This window comes from Microtus pennsylvanicus, chromosome X, assembly GCF_037038515.1.
Source record: "Microtus pennsylvanicus isolate mMicPen1 chromosome X, mMicPen1.hap1, whole genome shotgun sequence".
Classification (NCBI taxonomy): Eukaryota; Metazoa; Chordata; class Mammalia; order Rodentia; family Cricetidae; genus Microtus; species Microtus pennsylvanicus.
This window is the reverse complement of record NC_134601.1, coordinates 73,221,175-73,237,894: the sequence shown is the minus strand read 5'-3', so window position 1 is coordinate 73,237,894 and position 16,720 is coordinate 73,221,175. Positions and strand designations below refer to the sequence as shown.

Sequence of the window (16,720 nt, the reverse complement as noted above, 5' to 3'; positions counted from 1 at the left end):
TGTTGGGACATCTATTTTTAGCCTACAGGCCTACCATATCTGGCATACTTTTCAGTGAAGCAGAAATTTTGAAGGACTGTTCTACCTTGTATTGGCAAAATTTGACAGTCACTTTCCTCTGTGTCCTGCAGAATGTTTGTCAGACTTTTCTGTGAAGCAGGATTCTTGAAGGACTGTTCCACCTTCTCTTGGCAAACTTTAACAGTTTTTTTTTTATGTGCTATACTTGCCACATTGAAAACAAACTCCATATGGAGTTTCTTCAATGTCCATCATTCTTTTATGAAGTAAAGTGTTGATGCCAAAAGCAGATGTGTCTCATTACCTTCAAAACCTTAGGTTATTAAACATATTAACTGCCACATTCTATAGGTATTTTAAATGTTTGATAATAACCTATCTGTCTAAAATATACTTGCTTAACCTTGAAAACATATCTGATATAACTAAAAGCCTCATTAGTATAGATTAACTAAACACCCCATATCCTAATTATACATTGTATTTCTAAATGAGCTGTATAAGCACAATACACAAAATAAAAATAGAAACATATATACATTACAACAAAATTAACTCTAAATTTGTATAAATATATGAAAATCAATGCCTATGCAAAATAATGGAGATTAATAATTGTCTTCTTATCCTATATTGCTATATTTCTTTAATGATAACAAACATCCATAACCCACCAAATAACCAACAACGATCTACTCCATCTTTTTGGAATATAGGTTTCATGTTCTCCAAATTGCTTCCTGATATCTGTGGGTGAAGGCTTCTTTAGGGGGTCCCTGTAAATATTGAGATAATGGCCAAGTCCTGACAGACAAGATATATCTTTTGCTGATATATATCACCTGTCAATATCAGCAGCCCTTGCCCAATCAAACCTGATACTTATCAACCTGGAAGGAATCTATAGTTTTTGTTTTTTGTAGAAATAAAAACAAAAGCTCTTCTCCAAGGAAATTCATTTTTAAAAATTCTTTTTAAAAGTTAAGATAGACCAAAAGCAGGTTGGTTCCACTTACCAGTCTAGTTCACAATCCCATGTCTGTCAGCCTGCTGCCCTTTGGTTATAGCAATCAAAAAACTCAAGTTCAATAAGGCAATATGTAGGATACAGACTCCATGTGTGTTTTCAAAATTTACATGGCTTATTCTTTTTTATATTACTTTACTTCTAGCTATAAAGTTTTGTTATGTTTTTAACTTTTTTTTTAGTAACTATTTTACCGTCTCTTTTCTTAAGCCCACATAGATTGTAAAACTCACTGTAACCTGTTTAAATGTTTCTCCATCTAGACCTCTTTTACTGCGTATAGTATAGCTGTTTTTGACTTTATGAGTCTTTAAACTGCTAAGTGGTGAGGCTAGGACCTCTGCTGCACTTTTAGCCAGCTTTTCTTAAATTATTCTATTTTTCTTCAACTGTTTTTTTCTCTGTGTTTCTACCTTTCTCTAGTCTATGTCTTTCCTTTCTTCTTACTCCATGGCTGCCCAGGTTGTTGGGGAGTTGGACCTTTGCCTCCTCCTTTCCTTCTTCTTTTCTCACTATTCCTCTTCTCTCTCATCTCTCTCATTTATCTTCTCTGTCTGGCAGCCCCAACTATCTTTCTCCTGGTAAACTATTGTCTATTTAGCTCTTTATTACATCAGTCTTGTGTTTTACACATGCAAAATAACTTTGCTTCACAGAGTTAAATAAATGCAACTTAAAAGAATGTAACACATCTTTTTATCATTAAACCAATATTCCACAGCATAAATGAATATAAAACAAATTAAAATAATATTCCATGGCATGAGTTCTTAGAGTGGAAAACATTGGTTTAGATAAATAACATTATTTGTTGCTTAAAATAAAGATCATCTGTCTGTATTCTCTTTCAAAGTAGACAAAATACATAGGCACAAAAATAGTTAAAATAATGTTAAATTATCACCAAATCACAAATTATCAGTGAGATCTCAGAAAACACAGATGATATAAGGGATATTCCTTTAAAGAAATTAATGGAACAGGTAGAATTTGTACGTTGTAGACATATATTTCTGTTGGAATTTTCTTACTAACACACACACACATATATACACACACAAATACACACAGGATTGAACACAAGTACACAAATGTCACACACATTAAAGCCATTACTGTAAAGAAAGAGAAGGTTTTCCAGTTTTCTGGTTTCCATCACTGCTATCTAATCTTTTTTCTATTTTTCTTTTTTTTTAATTTTTATATTATTATTACAAATTTTCACCTCCTCTCTTTTCCCTCCCCCTTCCCCCTACTACTCCTCCCTCTTCAGACCAAAGAGCAGTCAGGGTTCCCTGCCCTGTGGGAAGTCCGAGGTCCTCCCCACTCCATCCAGGTCTAGGAGGGTGAGCGTCCAAACAGACTAGGTTCCCACAAAGACAGTACATGCAGTAGGATCAAAACCCAGTGCCATTGTCCTTGGCTTCTCAGACAGCCCTCCTTGTCAGCCACATTCAGAGTCCAGTTTGGTCACATGTTCCATCAGTCCCAGTCCAGCTGGCCTTGGTGAGTTCCCATCAGATCAGCCCCACCATCTCAGTGGGTGGGCGCAACCCTCGTGGTCCTGAATTCCTTGCTCATGTTCTTTCTCCTTCTGCTCCTCATTTGGACCTTGGGAGCTCAACCCAGAGCTCCAATGTGGGTCTCTGTCTCTATCTCCATCCATTGCCAGATGAAGGTTCTATGATGATATGCAAGATATTCATCAGAGTGGCTATAGTATAGGGCCATTTCAGGCGCCCTCTCCTCAGCTGCTCAAGGAACAAGCTGGGGACATCTCCTTGGACACCTGGGAACCCCTCTAGAGTCCAGTCTCTTTCCAACCCTAAAATGGCTTCGTTAATTAAGATATATACTTCGCTGCTCCCATATCCACTCTTCCTCCATCCCAACCATCCCATTCCCCCAAGCTCTCCCCATCCTCCCCTTCTGACTTCTCTAACCCCTTCTCACCTTACCGTGGCATTTTCTTCTGTAATAGGAGGATTATAATAATAATTGGACACTATCTTTTTAAAAACCATTAAATTAAATTATATTAATATAAAAATGATTTCAAATTATTTATGTGAATTTTGGAAGCTTATACTACTTAAGAGATAGAACCATGGTAATTTGAAATGAGATCTACAGTACTTCATTAGTCTGTGATATTCCTTATGGGTCCACTTTGGAAATATGTAATAATAATTAAAAATGAATTGCTTTGCTTGCAGTTCTTTTTTTCTTTATTTCTTGTTTATTTTTTTTAGTTGTTGAAAAAAAAATTCTGCCTCTTCCCCATTTCCTATTTCCCCCTCCTCCCACTCCCCTGTTCCCCTTCTTCTCCCCCCCCACTCCATTCCCCCTCCCTCTCGAGAATGAATACCAGTCCAGATTCCCTGCCCTGCTGGAACTCTAAGGTCCTCCCACTTCTATCAAGGTCCAGGAGGGTGAACATCCAAACAGGCTAGGGCAGTTCATGTATTAGGATCGAAACCTTGTGCCATTGTCCTTGGCTTCTCATCAGCCTTCCTTTTCCACCACGTTAAGAAAGTACGGTTTCATCCCATGCTCATTCAGTCCCAGTCCCGCTGGTCTTGGTGAGCTCCCAATAGATCAGTTCCACTGTCACAGTGGGTGGGTGCACCCCTCGTGGTCCTGACTTCCTTGCTCATGTTCTCCCTCCTTCTGCTCCTCATTTGGATCTTAAGAGTTCAGTGCCGTGCTCCAGTGTGGGTTTCTATGTCTATCTCGATGCATCGCCAGATGAAGGTTCTAAGATGATATGCAACATATTATCAGTATGGCTATAGGATAGGGTCATTTCAGGTTCCCTCTCCTCAGTTGTCCAAGGTATTAGCTGGGGACATCTCCCTGGACACCTGCGAGCCCCTCTAGAGTCAAGCCTAAGATGGCTCCCTTAATTAGGATATATATTTCTCTGCTCCCGTATCCACCCTTCCTTTATCCTAACCATCCCATTCCTCCAAGCTCCCTCCATCCTCCCCTTCTCACTTTTCTCTTCCCATTTCCCCTTATCCCCTTCCCACCTCACCCCCAAGTTCCCAGTTTTTGCCCGGCAATCTTGTCTACTTCCCATATCCAGGCAGATGACTATATGTTTCTCTTTGGGTCCACCTTCTTATTTTGCTTCTCTAGGATCACAAATTATAGGCTCAATGTCCTTTATTTATGGCTAGAAAACAATTATGAGTGAGTACATACCATGTTCATCTTTTTGGGTCTGGGTTACCGCACTCAGGGTAGTGTTTTCTATTTCCATCCATTTGCATGCAAAATTCATGATGTCATTGTTTTTTACCCCTGAGTAGTACTCTAATGTGTATATATTAAACACTTTCTTCATCCATTCTTCCACTGAAGGATATCTACATTGTTTCCAGGTTCTGGCTATTACAAATAATGCTGCTATGAACATAACTGAACAAATGCTTTTTTCATATGATAGGGTATCTCTTGGGTATATTCCCAAAAGTGGTATTACTGGATCTTGGGATTGGTTGATCCTGAATTTCCTGAGAAATCGCCACACTGATTTCCAAAGTGGTTTCACAAGTTTGCATTCCCACCAGCAATGGATGTGTGTGCCCCTTACTCCACAACCTCTCCAGTAAAGGCTATCATTGGTGTTTTTGATTTTAGCCCCTCTGACAGGAGTAAGATGGTATCATAAAGTTGTTTTAATTTGCATTTTCCTGATTGCCAAGGAGGTTGAGCATGACCTTAAGTGTCTTTTGGCCATTTGAACTTCTTCTGTTGAGAATTCTCTGTTCAGTTCAGTGTCCCATTTTTTAATTGGGTTAATTAGCAATCTAAAGTCTAGTTTCTTGAGTTCTTTATATATTTTGGAGATCAGACCTTTGTCTGTTGTGAGGTTCATGAAGATCTTCTCCCCGTCAGTGGGTTTTTTTTTTTTTGTCTTAGTGACAGTGTCCTTTGCTTTACAGAAGCTTCTCAGTTTCAGGAGGTCCCATTTATTCAATGTTCTCCTTAATGTCTGTGCTGCTGGGCATATACGTAGGAATTGATCTCCTGTGCCCATATGTTGTAGAGTGCTTCTCACTATCTCCTCTATCATGTTCAGTGTGTTCAGCCTGATATTGAGGTCTTTAATCCATTTGGACTTGAGTTTTGTGCATGGCAATAGATATGGATCTATTTTCATTCTTCTACAGGTTGACAACCAGTTCTGAAAGCACCATTTGATGAAGATGATTTCTTTCTTCCATTGAATACTTTTAGCTCCTTTATCGAAAATCAGGTGTTCATAGGATTGAGGGTTAAAATCTGGGTCTTCTACTCTATTCCATTGATCGACTTCTCCGTTTTTATGCCAATACCAAGCTGTTTTCAATACTGAAGCTCTATAATAGAGTTTGAAGTCAGGGATGGTAATGCCTCCAGAAGTTCCTTTATTTTATAAGATTGTTTTGACTATCCTGGGTTTTTTTCCCATATAAAGTTGATTATTGTCCTCTCAAGATCTGTGAGGAATTTCAATGGGATTTTAATGGGGATTGCATTGAATCCATAAGTTGCCCTTGGTAGAATTGCCATTGCTATGTTGATACTCCCAATCCAAGAGCAAGGGAGATCCTTCCATTTTCTGATATCCTCTTCAACTTCTTTCTTCAAAGACTTAAAATTCTTGTCAAATAGATCCTTCACTTCCTTGGATAGAGTTATCCCAAGATATTTTGTGCTATTTGTGTCTATCATGAAAGGTGATGCTTCTCTGATTTCCCTCTCTGCTTCCTTATTCTTTCTGTATAGGAGGGCGACTATTTTTTTTTTTTTTTGGAATTGATCTTATATCCTGTCACGCTACTATAGGTGTTTATCTGCTGTAGGAGTTCTTTGGTGGAGTTTTTGGGGTCGCTTATGTACACTATCATATCATCTGCAAATAATGAAAGTTTAACTTCTTCCTTACCAATTCGAATCCCTTTGATCCCCCTATGTTGTCTTTTTGCTATTGCTAGAAATTCAAGCACTATATTGAAGAAGTATGGAGAGAGTGGACAGCTTTGTCGTGTTCCTGATTTTAGTGGAATGGCTATGAGTTTCTCTCCATTTAATTTGATGTTAGCTGTCGGCTTGCTATAAATAGCTTTTATTATATTTAGGCATGACCCTTGTATCCCTAATATTTCTAAGACCTTTCTCATAAAGGGATGTTGAATTTTGTCATATGCTTTTTCAGCATCTAATGTAATGATCATATGGGTTTTTTTTTCTTTCAGTTTAGTTGTATGGTGGATTACATTGATAGATTTTCATATGTTGAACCAGCCCTGCAACCCTAGGATGAAGCCTACTTGATCATAATGGATAATTTTTCTAATGTGTTCTTGGATTCAGTTTGCCAGTATTTTATTGAGTATTTTCGCATCGATGTTCATGAGTGAGATTGGCTTGTAATTCTCTTTCTTGGTTGAGTCTTTGTGTGGTTTTGGTATCAGAGTAACTGTAGCTTCATAAAAGGAATTTGGCAATGCCTCTTCTGTTTCTATATTGTGAAATACATTAAGGAGTATAGGTATTAGGTCTTCTTGAAAGTTCTGGTAGAATTCTGCATTGAAACCATCTGGACCTGGGCTTTTTTTGGTAGGGAGGTTTTTGATAAAAACTTCTAATTCTTCGCAACTAACAGGTCTATTTAGATTGTTCACGTGTTCCTGGTCTAACTTTGGTATATGGTACTTATCTAAAAAAGTTTCCATTTCTTTAACATTTTCCAATTTTTTGGCATACAGACTTTTGTAATAAGATCTAATGATTTTCTGAATTTCCTCTGTGTCTCTGGTTATGTCCCCCCTTTCATTTCTGATCTTATTAAATTGTGTATTCTCTCTCTGCCATTTGATTAGTTTGGATAGGGGTTTATCAATCTTGTTGATTTTCTCCAAGAACCAGCTTCTTGTTTCATTGATTCTTTGGATTGTTTTCTGTGCTTCTATTTTGTTGATTTCAACTCTTAGTTTGATTATTTCCAGGCTTTTATTCCTCCTAGGTGAGTCTGCTTCTTTTTTTTTTTTTTTCAAGAGCTTTCAGGTGGGCTGTTAGGTCTCCAATGTGTGCTTTCTCTGTTTTCTTTAAGTGGGCACTTAGTGCTATGAACTTTCCTCTTAGGACTGCTTTCATAGAGTCCCATAGGTTTGAGTATGTTGAGTCTTTATTTTCATTGAATTCCAGGAAGACTTTGATTTCTTTCTTTATTTCTTCCTTAATCCAGATATGGTTCAGTAGTTGACTGTTCAGTTTCCATGAGTTTGTAGGCTTTCTGGGGCACTGTTGTTGAATTCTAAGTTTATTCCATGGTGATCTGATAAGACACAAGTGGTTACTAATATTTTTTTGTAACTCTGGAAGTTTGCTTTGTTACCGAGTATGTGATCATTTTTCGAGAAGGTTCCATGAGCTGCAGTAAAGAAGGTATATTCTTTCATATTTGGATGGAATGATCTATAGATGTCTATTGAGTCCATTTGATTCATTACCTCCCTTAATCCTCTTATTTCTCTGATAGGTTTCTGTCTGATTGACCTGTCCATTGGTGAGAGAGGAGTGTTGAAATCTCCTACTACTAGTGTGTTTCGTTTGATGACTGCCTTGAGTTTTTGTAATGTTTCTTTTACATAAGTGGATGCTTTTATATTAGGGGCATAGATATTCAGGATTGAGACTTTGTCCTGATGAATTGTTCCTGTTATGTGAAAAAATGTCCCTCTCTATCTCCTCTGATTGATTTTAGTTTGAAGTCAACTTTGTTAGAAATTAGTATGGCCACACTTGCTTGTTTCTAATGTCCATTTGCTTGATAAACCTTTTCCCAACCCTTTACTCTGAGTAGTCTGTCTTTGTGGTTGAGGTGTGTTTCTTGTAAACAGCAGAATGTTGTATCCTGTTTTCATATCCAATCTCTTAGCCTGTGTCTCTTTTTAGGTGAGGTGAGTCCATTGATATTAAGTGATATTAGTGACCAGTGGTTGTTAACTCCGGTCATTTTTTCTTTTTCTTTTTCTTTTTTTTTTTTTTTTTTTTTTGGTATTAGAGTTTGTGTGTTTCCCTTCTTCGAGTTGTGTTGTGCTGTTGAAGGGTCATTAGATGTCTGAGTTATTGTGGGCATTGTTGTACTCCTTGGGTTTTGATTTTCCTTCTATTCCTTTCTGTAAGTCTGGATTTGTGGCTACATATGGTTTAAATTTGTTTTTATCCTGGAAAATTTTGTTTTCTCCATTTATAGTGAATGAAAGCCTGGCTTGGTATAGTAGTCTGGGCTTGCATCCATGGTCTCTTAGTTTTTGCAGTACATCTATCCAGGACCTTCTGGCTTTCATGGTTTCCATAGAGAAGTCAGGTGTAAGTCTGATAGATTTACCTTGACCTTTTTCCTTTGCAGCTCTTAATATTCTTTCTTTATTCTGTTTATTTTGTGTTTTGATTATTATATGGCAAGGAGATTTTTTCTTTGATCCAGTCTATTCAGTGTTCTGTATGCTTCTTGAACCTTCAAAGGAATAGCTTTCTTTAGGTTGGGAAAGTTTTCTTCTATAATTTTATTAAATATATTTTCTGGACATTGAGCTGTACTTCTCCTTCTTCTACCCGTATTATTCTTAGGTTTGGTCTTTTTATTGTGACCCTGATTTCCTGAATGTTTTGTGATGAGAATTTGTTGGTTTTGCTGTTTTCTTTGATCAGTGTGTTTATTTTCTCTATGGTATCTTCAGTGTCTGACATTCTTTCTTCTATCTCTTGTAATCTGTTGGTAGTACTTGTAGTTCCTGTTCGTTTACCCAGATTTTCCATCTCCATCCTTCCCTCAGTTTGTGTTTTCTTCATTACTTACATTTCCTTCTTCAAGTCTTGAACCATTTCCCTTACCTGTTTGATTGCTTTTTTTGTTTGTTTGTTTCTCTTGGTTGTCTTGGGTATCTTTAAGCGATTTATTTATTTCCTCTCCCTTTTTCTTTGTCATCTTTTTTTATTGCAGTTTTTTACCTCTTGTTTAAGGCCCTCTATTATTTTCATATAATTCAGTTTAGAGTCGATTTCTTCTAATTCTTCTGGAGTAGGGTGTACAATTCTTCTCATTTCGGGATCCCTGGATTCTGGTGATGTCATGTTGCCTTTCAGGTTGTTAGAGGAATTCTTGCATTGGCGCCTTCCTATCTCTTCCTTCAAATGGAGCCAGGAGAGGCCTGGTGTCTTGGTCCAGTCTTTGCTGTGACTGACTCTCTGGGTGGATCTCCTCAGTGTAGAAGCAGGAACCGTTCCATACAGATGGAACTCCTCAGCACCGAAACATGGACTTCTGGTAGTCCAATGACCCGCGGACAAAAGGGCGAACTTAGGGGGTCTGGGCATGGTCGACTAGAGCACAGGAGACCTTGCAGCACAAGCTGAAGGTGCCTGCGATCTCTTTTGGGGATCCTAGAGGCCTCACCGATAGGCAGGCACTCACCTCTCTCGATGGGTAGCCTTAGTATAGGAGTAGGAAACTGTTCCTGAGCAAAGGACCTTGCAAACAGCACATGCTTGGGGGCAGGGTCTTGTGTAAGAAAGACAGCCCTGCAGCAGGAGCTGGGGGAGGGGGTTTTGTCCTCTCTTCTGGGACAACCAGCCCCTGGATGAACTCCTCAGCACCTAATCAGGGGTGCCTGGTAGCCTAATGAGCCGGGGACAAAAGGAAGAACATGCCAGGCAGGGCGGTGTCCTGTGGAGCAGAGGAGATCCTGCAGCACAAGCTGAAGGTGCCTGGGCTCCCTTGCAGGGAACCTTGAGGCCTGCCTGGTATGTAGGCCCTCACTGCTCTGGTTGGGTAGTTTTAGTGGTCTTGAGCAAAGGACCTAACAGACAGCAGGCCAGGCTTAGGGGTGGGGGCGGGGGGCTGGTTGGTGTGTAAGAAAGACAGCCCTGTAGCAGGAGCTGGGGGAGGGGGGTTTGTGCTCTCTTCCGGGACAATCTGCCCCTGGATAGCACACACTCACCCATCCAGATGGAACTCCTCAGCACTGAAACCACTGCTAACCAATCTTAACTTAATAGCGGAAATGACTTATTTAGGTTATAATCCACTATTGAGGAAGCAAAGTTACGAATTGCAGCAAGAATATGGAGGCAGAACTGAAGCAGAGACTGTGAAGGAACACTACTTGTTCCTAAAGGCTTACTAAGCTTGTATCTTTTTTTTTTAATTTATTTATTTATTAAAGATTTCTGTCTCTTCCCCGCCACCGCCTCCCATTTCCCTCCCCCTCCCCCAATTAAGTCTCCCCCCCACCCCGAAAAGCAATCAGGGTTCCCTGTCCTGTGGGAAGTCCAAGGAACCCCCACCTCCATCCAGGTCTAGTAAGTTGAGCATCCAAACTGCCTAGGCTCCCACAAAGCCAGTGCGTGCAGTAGGATCAGAAACCCATTGCCATTGTTCTTGAGTTCTCAGTAGTCCTCATTGTCCGCTATGTTCAGAGAGTCCGGTTTTATCCCAGGCTTTTCCAGACCCAGGCCAGCTGGCCTTGGTGAGTTCTTAATAGAACATCCCCATTGTCTCAATGTGTGGGTGCACCCCTCGCGGTCCTGAGTTCCATGCTCGTGCTGTCTCTCTTTCTGCTCCTGATTTGGACCTTGAGATTTCAGTCCTGTGCTCCAATTTAGGTCTCTGTCTCTGTCTCCTTTCATCGCTTGCTGAAGGTTAATATTCAGGAGGATGCCTATATGTTTTTCTTTGGGTTCTCCTTATTTAGCTTCTCTAGGATCACTAATTATAAGCTCAATGTCCTTGGTTTATGGCTAGAAACCAAATATGAGTGAGTACATCCCATGTTCCTCTTTTTGGGTCTGGCTTACCTCACTCAGGATAGTGTTTTCTATTTCCATCCATTTGTATGCAAAATTCATGAAGTCCTTGTTTTTTATTGCTGAGTAGTACTCTAATATGTATAAATTCCATACTTTCTTCATCCATTCTTCCATTGAAGGGCATCTAGGTTGTTTCCAGGTTCTGGCTATCACAAACAATGCTGCTATGAACATTGTAGAGCATATACTTTTGTTGTATGATAAGGCCTCTCTTGGGTATATTCCCAAGAGTGGTATTGCTGGGTCCAGGGGTAAGTTGATCCCGAATTTTTTGAGAAACCGCCATACTGCCTTCCAAAGTGGTTGCACAAGTTTGCATTCCCACCAGCAATGGATGAGTGTACCCCTTTCTCCACAACCTCTCCAACAAAGGCTATCATTCTGAACAGAGAATTCTCAACAGAAGAACTTCAAATGGCCAAAAGACACTTAAGGTCATGCTCAACTTCCTTAGCGATCAGGGAAATGCAAATCAAGACAACTTTAAGATACCATCTTACACCTAAGCTTGTATCTTTATACAGCCCAAGAGCATCTGTCCTGTGATGGCATTGCCAAAAATGGAGTTCACATTGACCATTAAGCAAGAAAATGTACACAGGCATGCCTTCAAGCCAATGATTTGGAGACAATTCCTTAATTGAGTTTCCCACTTTTCCAGTGATTCCAGTTTGTGTCAAATTGACAAAACTAACCAGCAAAACAGAAAAAAATGTTTTACATTTACAACATTATTACTTGTTGAAAAATGGTGAATTGCCCATTTCCCTGGAATTGTCTTAACCATTACTTAACATAGGAGAATTTAACTTTGATAATTCCCAATCCATCAGTGTTTATTTTCTATAATGTTAATTTAAAATGCAGTTCAAAGCCGGGCGGTGGTGGCGCACGCCTTTAATCCCAGCACGCGGGAGGCAGAGGCAGGCGGATCTCTGTGAGTTCGAGACCAGCCTGGTCTACAAGAGCTAGTTCCAGGACAGGCTCCAAAACCACAGAGAAACCCTGTCTCGAAAAAACAAAAAAAAAAAAAAAATAAAATGCAGTTCAAGAAGTCAAAGAAATTATTTCTAAGCATTCTATCATGTGTGCAATGGGCCCATTATTAAGTCTCCTGTTTGTAAGAACATTAGAAATCTCCATTAGAATTAATGTGTTTAATTTATGTGTCTATATAGACTGAGTGAAAAGACATAGAAACAGGGAGATAAGAGGTGTTATTATAAGTTGAATATAATGAATTAGTCAGTGTGTTGCTTCATAACTTTATAGGTTTCATATTAATTAATAATTTCATTTCCTTCTTAAAATTCAATATTTTCTGCTGGGTTTTATCCAAGTGCTAGTGCCTTAACATTTGTCAACAATGTTAAGAACCTAGTTTCAATTCTCAAGTATGCCAATAATGAAGAAATTAAGCAAAATCATAACAATTCAACATTTTCTGAATTAAATAATAACCTGATAATATTGGTATTTTGAGATTTGATTATGTATGAATTGAAAATACTTGAGAATTTATGTAAACATGTGAGGAATCACCTCTGTGAGTTTTCACTCACTTCTACTTATAATTAATTAATTAATTTGACCACTATAGAATCAATTACATTATTGTTTGGAAAATACTACACATAGAGAATCAACTGTAGCTTTTCTCATTCTAAGTTTCAACATACCATAACAATTTAACATGACAAAGTAAGGATATTCAGAATGTAAAAGATACATAACGATAATCTTGATAATTTGTGGGTTTCTGATATTATTAAAATATTATTGAAATAATCTAAAATTCAGAAAAAAGTTAAAATGAGACTTTTAGGTATCTATTGAAAATTTGTTAAGATTAAAAGATGTAATCCTAATATAATTAGTAAAAGGTGACATACAAGACAACACTTTCAATGTGCTTTTACAAATAGATCAACATGATTAGAGTCAATGTTACATAGTTTAAGCATACAGGTCAAAGTTATAGAAAAGTTATTTATGGGAGACTTTAATGCCAAATTTGTATAACATATGAATTGAGTATGGACAAAAGAAATACCTGAGGGAAAAAGGAAGCACTTTTTATGTATGCTTTGTGTGCCCTCTTGTGGCTGGAGAGAGCTATATCATGTACATATTCTTTAATTCTTCAATTCTTTATAATTTTTTTTAACTCTTTTGTCTTGTATAGCAAACCTATGGTTGATAATGCTTTTCAGTGTTCCTAATTATGTATTTTACACAATAACACATTTTATTAATGCCTATTGATTTTTATTGTGATATTACTGAATTTTACCTCTCATTTTTCTTCCTAAATCTCCTAAGATATGATCCAAAAAGTGATTCGTGGTCAACTGTGGCACCTTTGAGTGTTCCTCGTGATGCTGTTGCAGTATGCCCCCTTGGAGACAAACTCTATGTGGTTGGCGGATATGATGGTCATACATATCTGAATACTGTTGAATCATATGATGCTCAGAAAGATGAATGGAAAGAGGTATTATAGTAAAAATCTTCATGCTATTATATTTCAGAATTTATATATCAAATTCTTGTGATCCATTATTTCATTTAATCCTCAAAAAACTTTGAGTAGTAGTATCATTAGCTGTGTGAAAAAGCACAGTTGAAAAACTGAGAAAATTGTCACAAAAGTAAAAACTTAATGCCAAAGCACCTGATCTTCCAGAAGCCATCTACAGTCTTCAATGATCTGAGCTGCAATTTTCTTATTTAAGGACAAGGCAAAAGTTGGGTCAAGGCAGGTAAAAATTCTTTGAAGGCTAACCTTCTGGGTTATACTAAAGGCAGTGTTTCTTTTTTATTTGTGTTTTAGGAAGTCCCTGTGAATGTTGGAAGAGCCGGAGCATGTGTTGTAGTTGTGAAGCTACATTGAAACTCTCATTAGCTAATACAATGGAATAGAGTTATCTCAAGAATGAAGAAGAAATATCCTCTTTTCAGAAGTTGATAGCAGATTCAAATGCTGTTGTGTTGTTTTCACGTGTAGTTGAAATTTTTAACATTCATACGGCTGAAAAATGTGGATTACATGTTACTGTTGAGTATATGTGCTGTCTCAGCTTATAATCTAATGCAAAATCCCATGGGCTATGTTTAGCCTCATTAGCATAAAATGTTAAAGTACCTAACAAACATTTGGCAGTGGGCAGTATTTGAAGGTGATGAATGCATTAACAGTTTTCATGTAAGGGTCTAGGAAGTAAAAACATTTTCTACTAAAGGTACTCTACCATCTGGAATAACTTAATAAAAAAGAATGACAGAAGCTTTAAAGCATACCGTCTTGTTTCAAACAATAGCTCACCTAGCTAATAATACCTCACATTTGCCAAGAAGAAAGTGTTTTCTGTGCCAAGCATGAAACAGGTCATTCACTGATGTAATTTCCTAGACTAATTACACAATGTCAAACTTTTCACAGGCTATTATTTTCAGTTAACTTTCTGCTAAAATATGTATATAAATTTTCTATACCATGACATGGTGTGTTGGTAGATTCATGTGCAGTAAAGTATCATAATGTTGCATATACAATCTATCATCTGTAACAGTGAATATTATATTGTTACAAACTTTGCCTAAGGGCTTCATTGTACAGAAGTTTATTCTTTCCTCAAACATTTAATATTTTCTCAATAAACACCTTCCATTATGTTAAAATTTGATCTAAACAAAGTTAAAGTTGAGAATATGGTGCACAATATTAACAACGGAAAGACTAAAAAGTTTAACATACATAGTCAATTCTATAATTTTTCTTTACCTATCTATACCTAATCTTCTTTTAATTTCATAATCATGTTTACCTAGCAGTAAATAGTAAAGACATATGTACTACAAAACTACACTTTTGAAAATAAAAATAAAAAGAGTATTTGAGTATTACTTTAGCTTTTATTTTATTTTCATTTACACTACTTAAAGATAAAACATGGTGAAATATTGAAAACTCATGTTTTTGAAGTTAACTTTTCAAGTAAATGTTCCATTTTTGAATTTCTATAATACTTCTCATAAAAGGAACTTTGTCTTGTAGAATATCAAAACAAACAACAAAATCCAGAGTAATGCTTATAAAATGCTACTTACTACCTATTAATTTTTTTAATATCACAGTATATGTTGAAAAAAGGTATTTGTACTTTGGCAAATTGAATTTAAATAAAATCTTTTCCGTCTGACTATAATGATTGTCATTCTAAAATATGCCCAGTGCAAGTTGTATGATTTTTCTGATGCTGTAGTGCCCCCAAGCAAAAATATTTTAATGTTAATACACAATTCCCCTCCTTTGTTTCTTATTTTGTCTATAATTCTCAACAAAGTGGTGCAGACTTCTTCACATCAAAGGTGGCATAGAAAGGTTAGCATATACAAAAAAAGAAACACAAGACATTTCTGGATTTTAGTGTTTATTTTAGCATTTTTTAATTATACATACTAATAAGTTGCCTTGTGACATTTCCTACATGTACATAAGGCATGTTTATCATATTAATCCTTTATATACCATCTCTTTTCTTCCCTTACTCCTACTAATCTCCTCTCTCTCCTTAGCTAGCTCTTTCTTTAATAACTTTTATATTTACCTTTTTGAACTCACTGCAAACAAATGAGTTCCATTAGTACTATTTACAGTGGCATGGGCGACAGGTTGGTTAGATGTGTTAATTTGTATTTTTATCAAATTAATGTGAAAGTACAAATGTCACAATTCTTTAACCCCATCACAATTTTTCCTCATGAATATGAACATGTTTGAAATGAAGAACACAGATTTTATTTATTTTGTATTTTATTTTTTTTAAAAAAACTATCTTTTTTGCATTTTACATAACAATCCCAGTTTCTCTCTCCCCTCTTCCCATTCCCTCCACCTTCCTTCCCACACCCCATCCCCTCTTCAGAGAGGGTAAGGCTCATTGCTTTAAGGAAAAACCAAGGCCTTCCCTACTATATCTACACTGAGCAAGGTATTCCCTCCAGAAACAATGGATTTTAAAAAGTCAGTACAAGCAGTATGGATAAAAGCTGATCCCATTGCCAGTGGCCCTGTAGTCTGCAACAGCCATGTAACTGTCACCCACATACAGAGGGCTTAATTTGGTCATCTGCTGGTTACTTCCCTGTCCAGCCAGAATTGATGAGCATTCATTAGCTCAGGTAAACTGTTTCAGTGGGTATCTTGATCTCTTTGCTAATATTCTCACTCCTCCTGCTCTTTGACTAGGCTTTGGGAGCCCAACCCAGTGCTCTGTTGTGGATCTCTGCCTCTGCTTCCATCAGTTGCTGGGAAAAGTTTCTATGGTGATATTTAAGATTGTCATCAATCTGACTACAGAGCAAGGCCAGTTCGGGCACCCTCTCCACTATTGTTTACAATCTTAGCTGGGGTCATCCTTGTGGATTCCAAGGAATTTTTCTCATGACAGGCTTCTTGATAGACCCATAATGGCTCCCTCAATCAAGATATCTCTTTCATTGTTCTCCATCTCTGTCCTTCCTCCATATCAACCATCCCATTCCGTAAATTCTCCTCCGCTCAGACCCTTCTTCCCTCCTCTTCCTCTTCTGCCCTTCCTTCTCCCACTCCCAATGCTTCTAATATTCTCAGGAGATTATTTCTATTCCCTCTTCCCAGGGGGATCTATATATGTTTCTCTAAGGATACTCCTTGTTACTTAGCCTCTCTGGAGTCATGGATTATAGGCTTATCCTTTGCTTTACAGTTAGAATCCACTTATGAGTCAGTACATAGCATGTTCATCTTTCTGTGTCTGGGTTTCC

At 37.6% G+C, this 16,720-nt stretch overlaps 1 protein-coding gene across 2 annotated transcripts in view; it reads left to right on the top strand.

Moving 5' to 3' along the window:
- Positions 1-15,120, top strand: part of Klhl4 (kelch like family member 4) — a 91,770-nt gene extending 76,650 nt beyond the window's left edge. For both annotated transcript variants that reach the window (XM_075957781.1, XM_075957780.1), the window contains exons 10-11: positions 13,235-13,406; positions 13,746-15,120. In XM_075957781.1, coding sequence (XP_075813896.1) covers positions 13,235-13,406; positions 13,746-13,805 — 232 coding nt within the window. In that variant the 3' untranslated portion in view covers positions 13,806-15,120. The remainder of the gene's footprint in view (positions 1-13,234; positions 13,407-13,745) is intronic.
- The last annotated feature ends 1,600 nt before the right edge of the window (positions 15,121-16,720 follow it).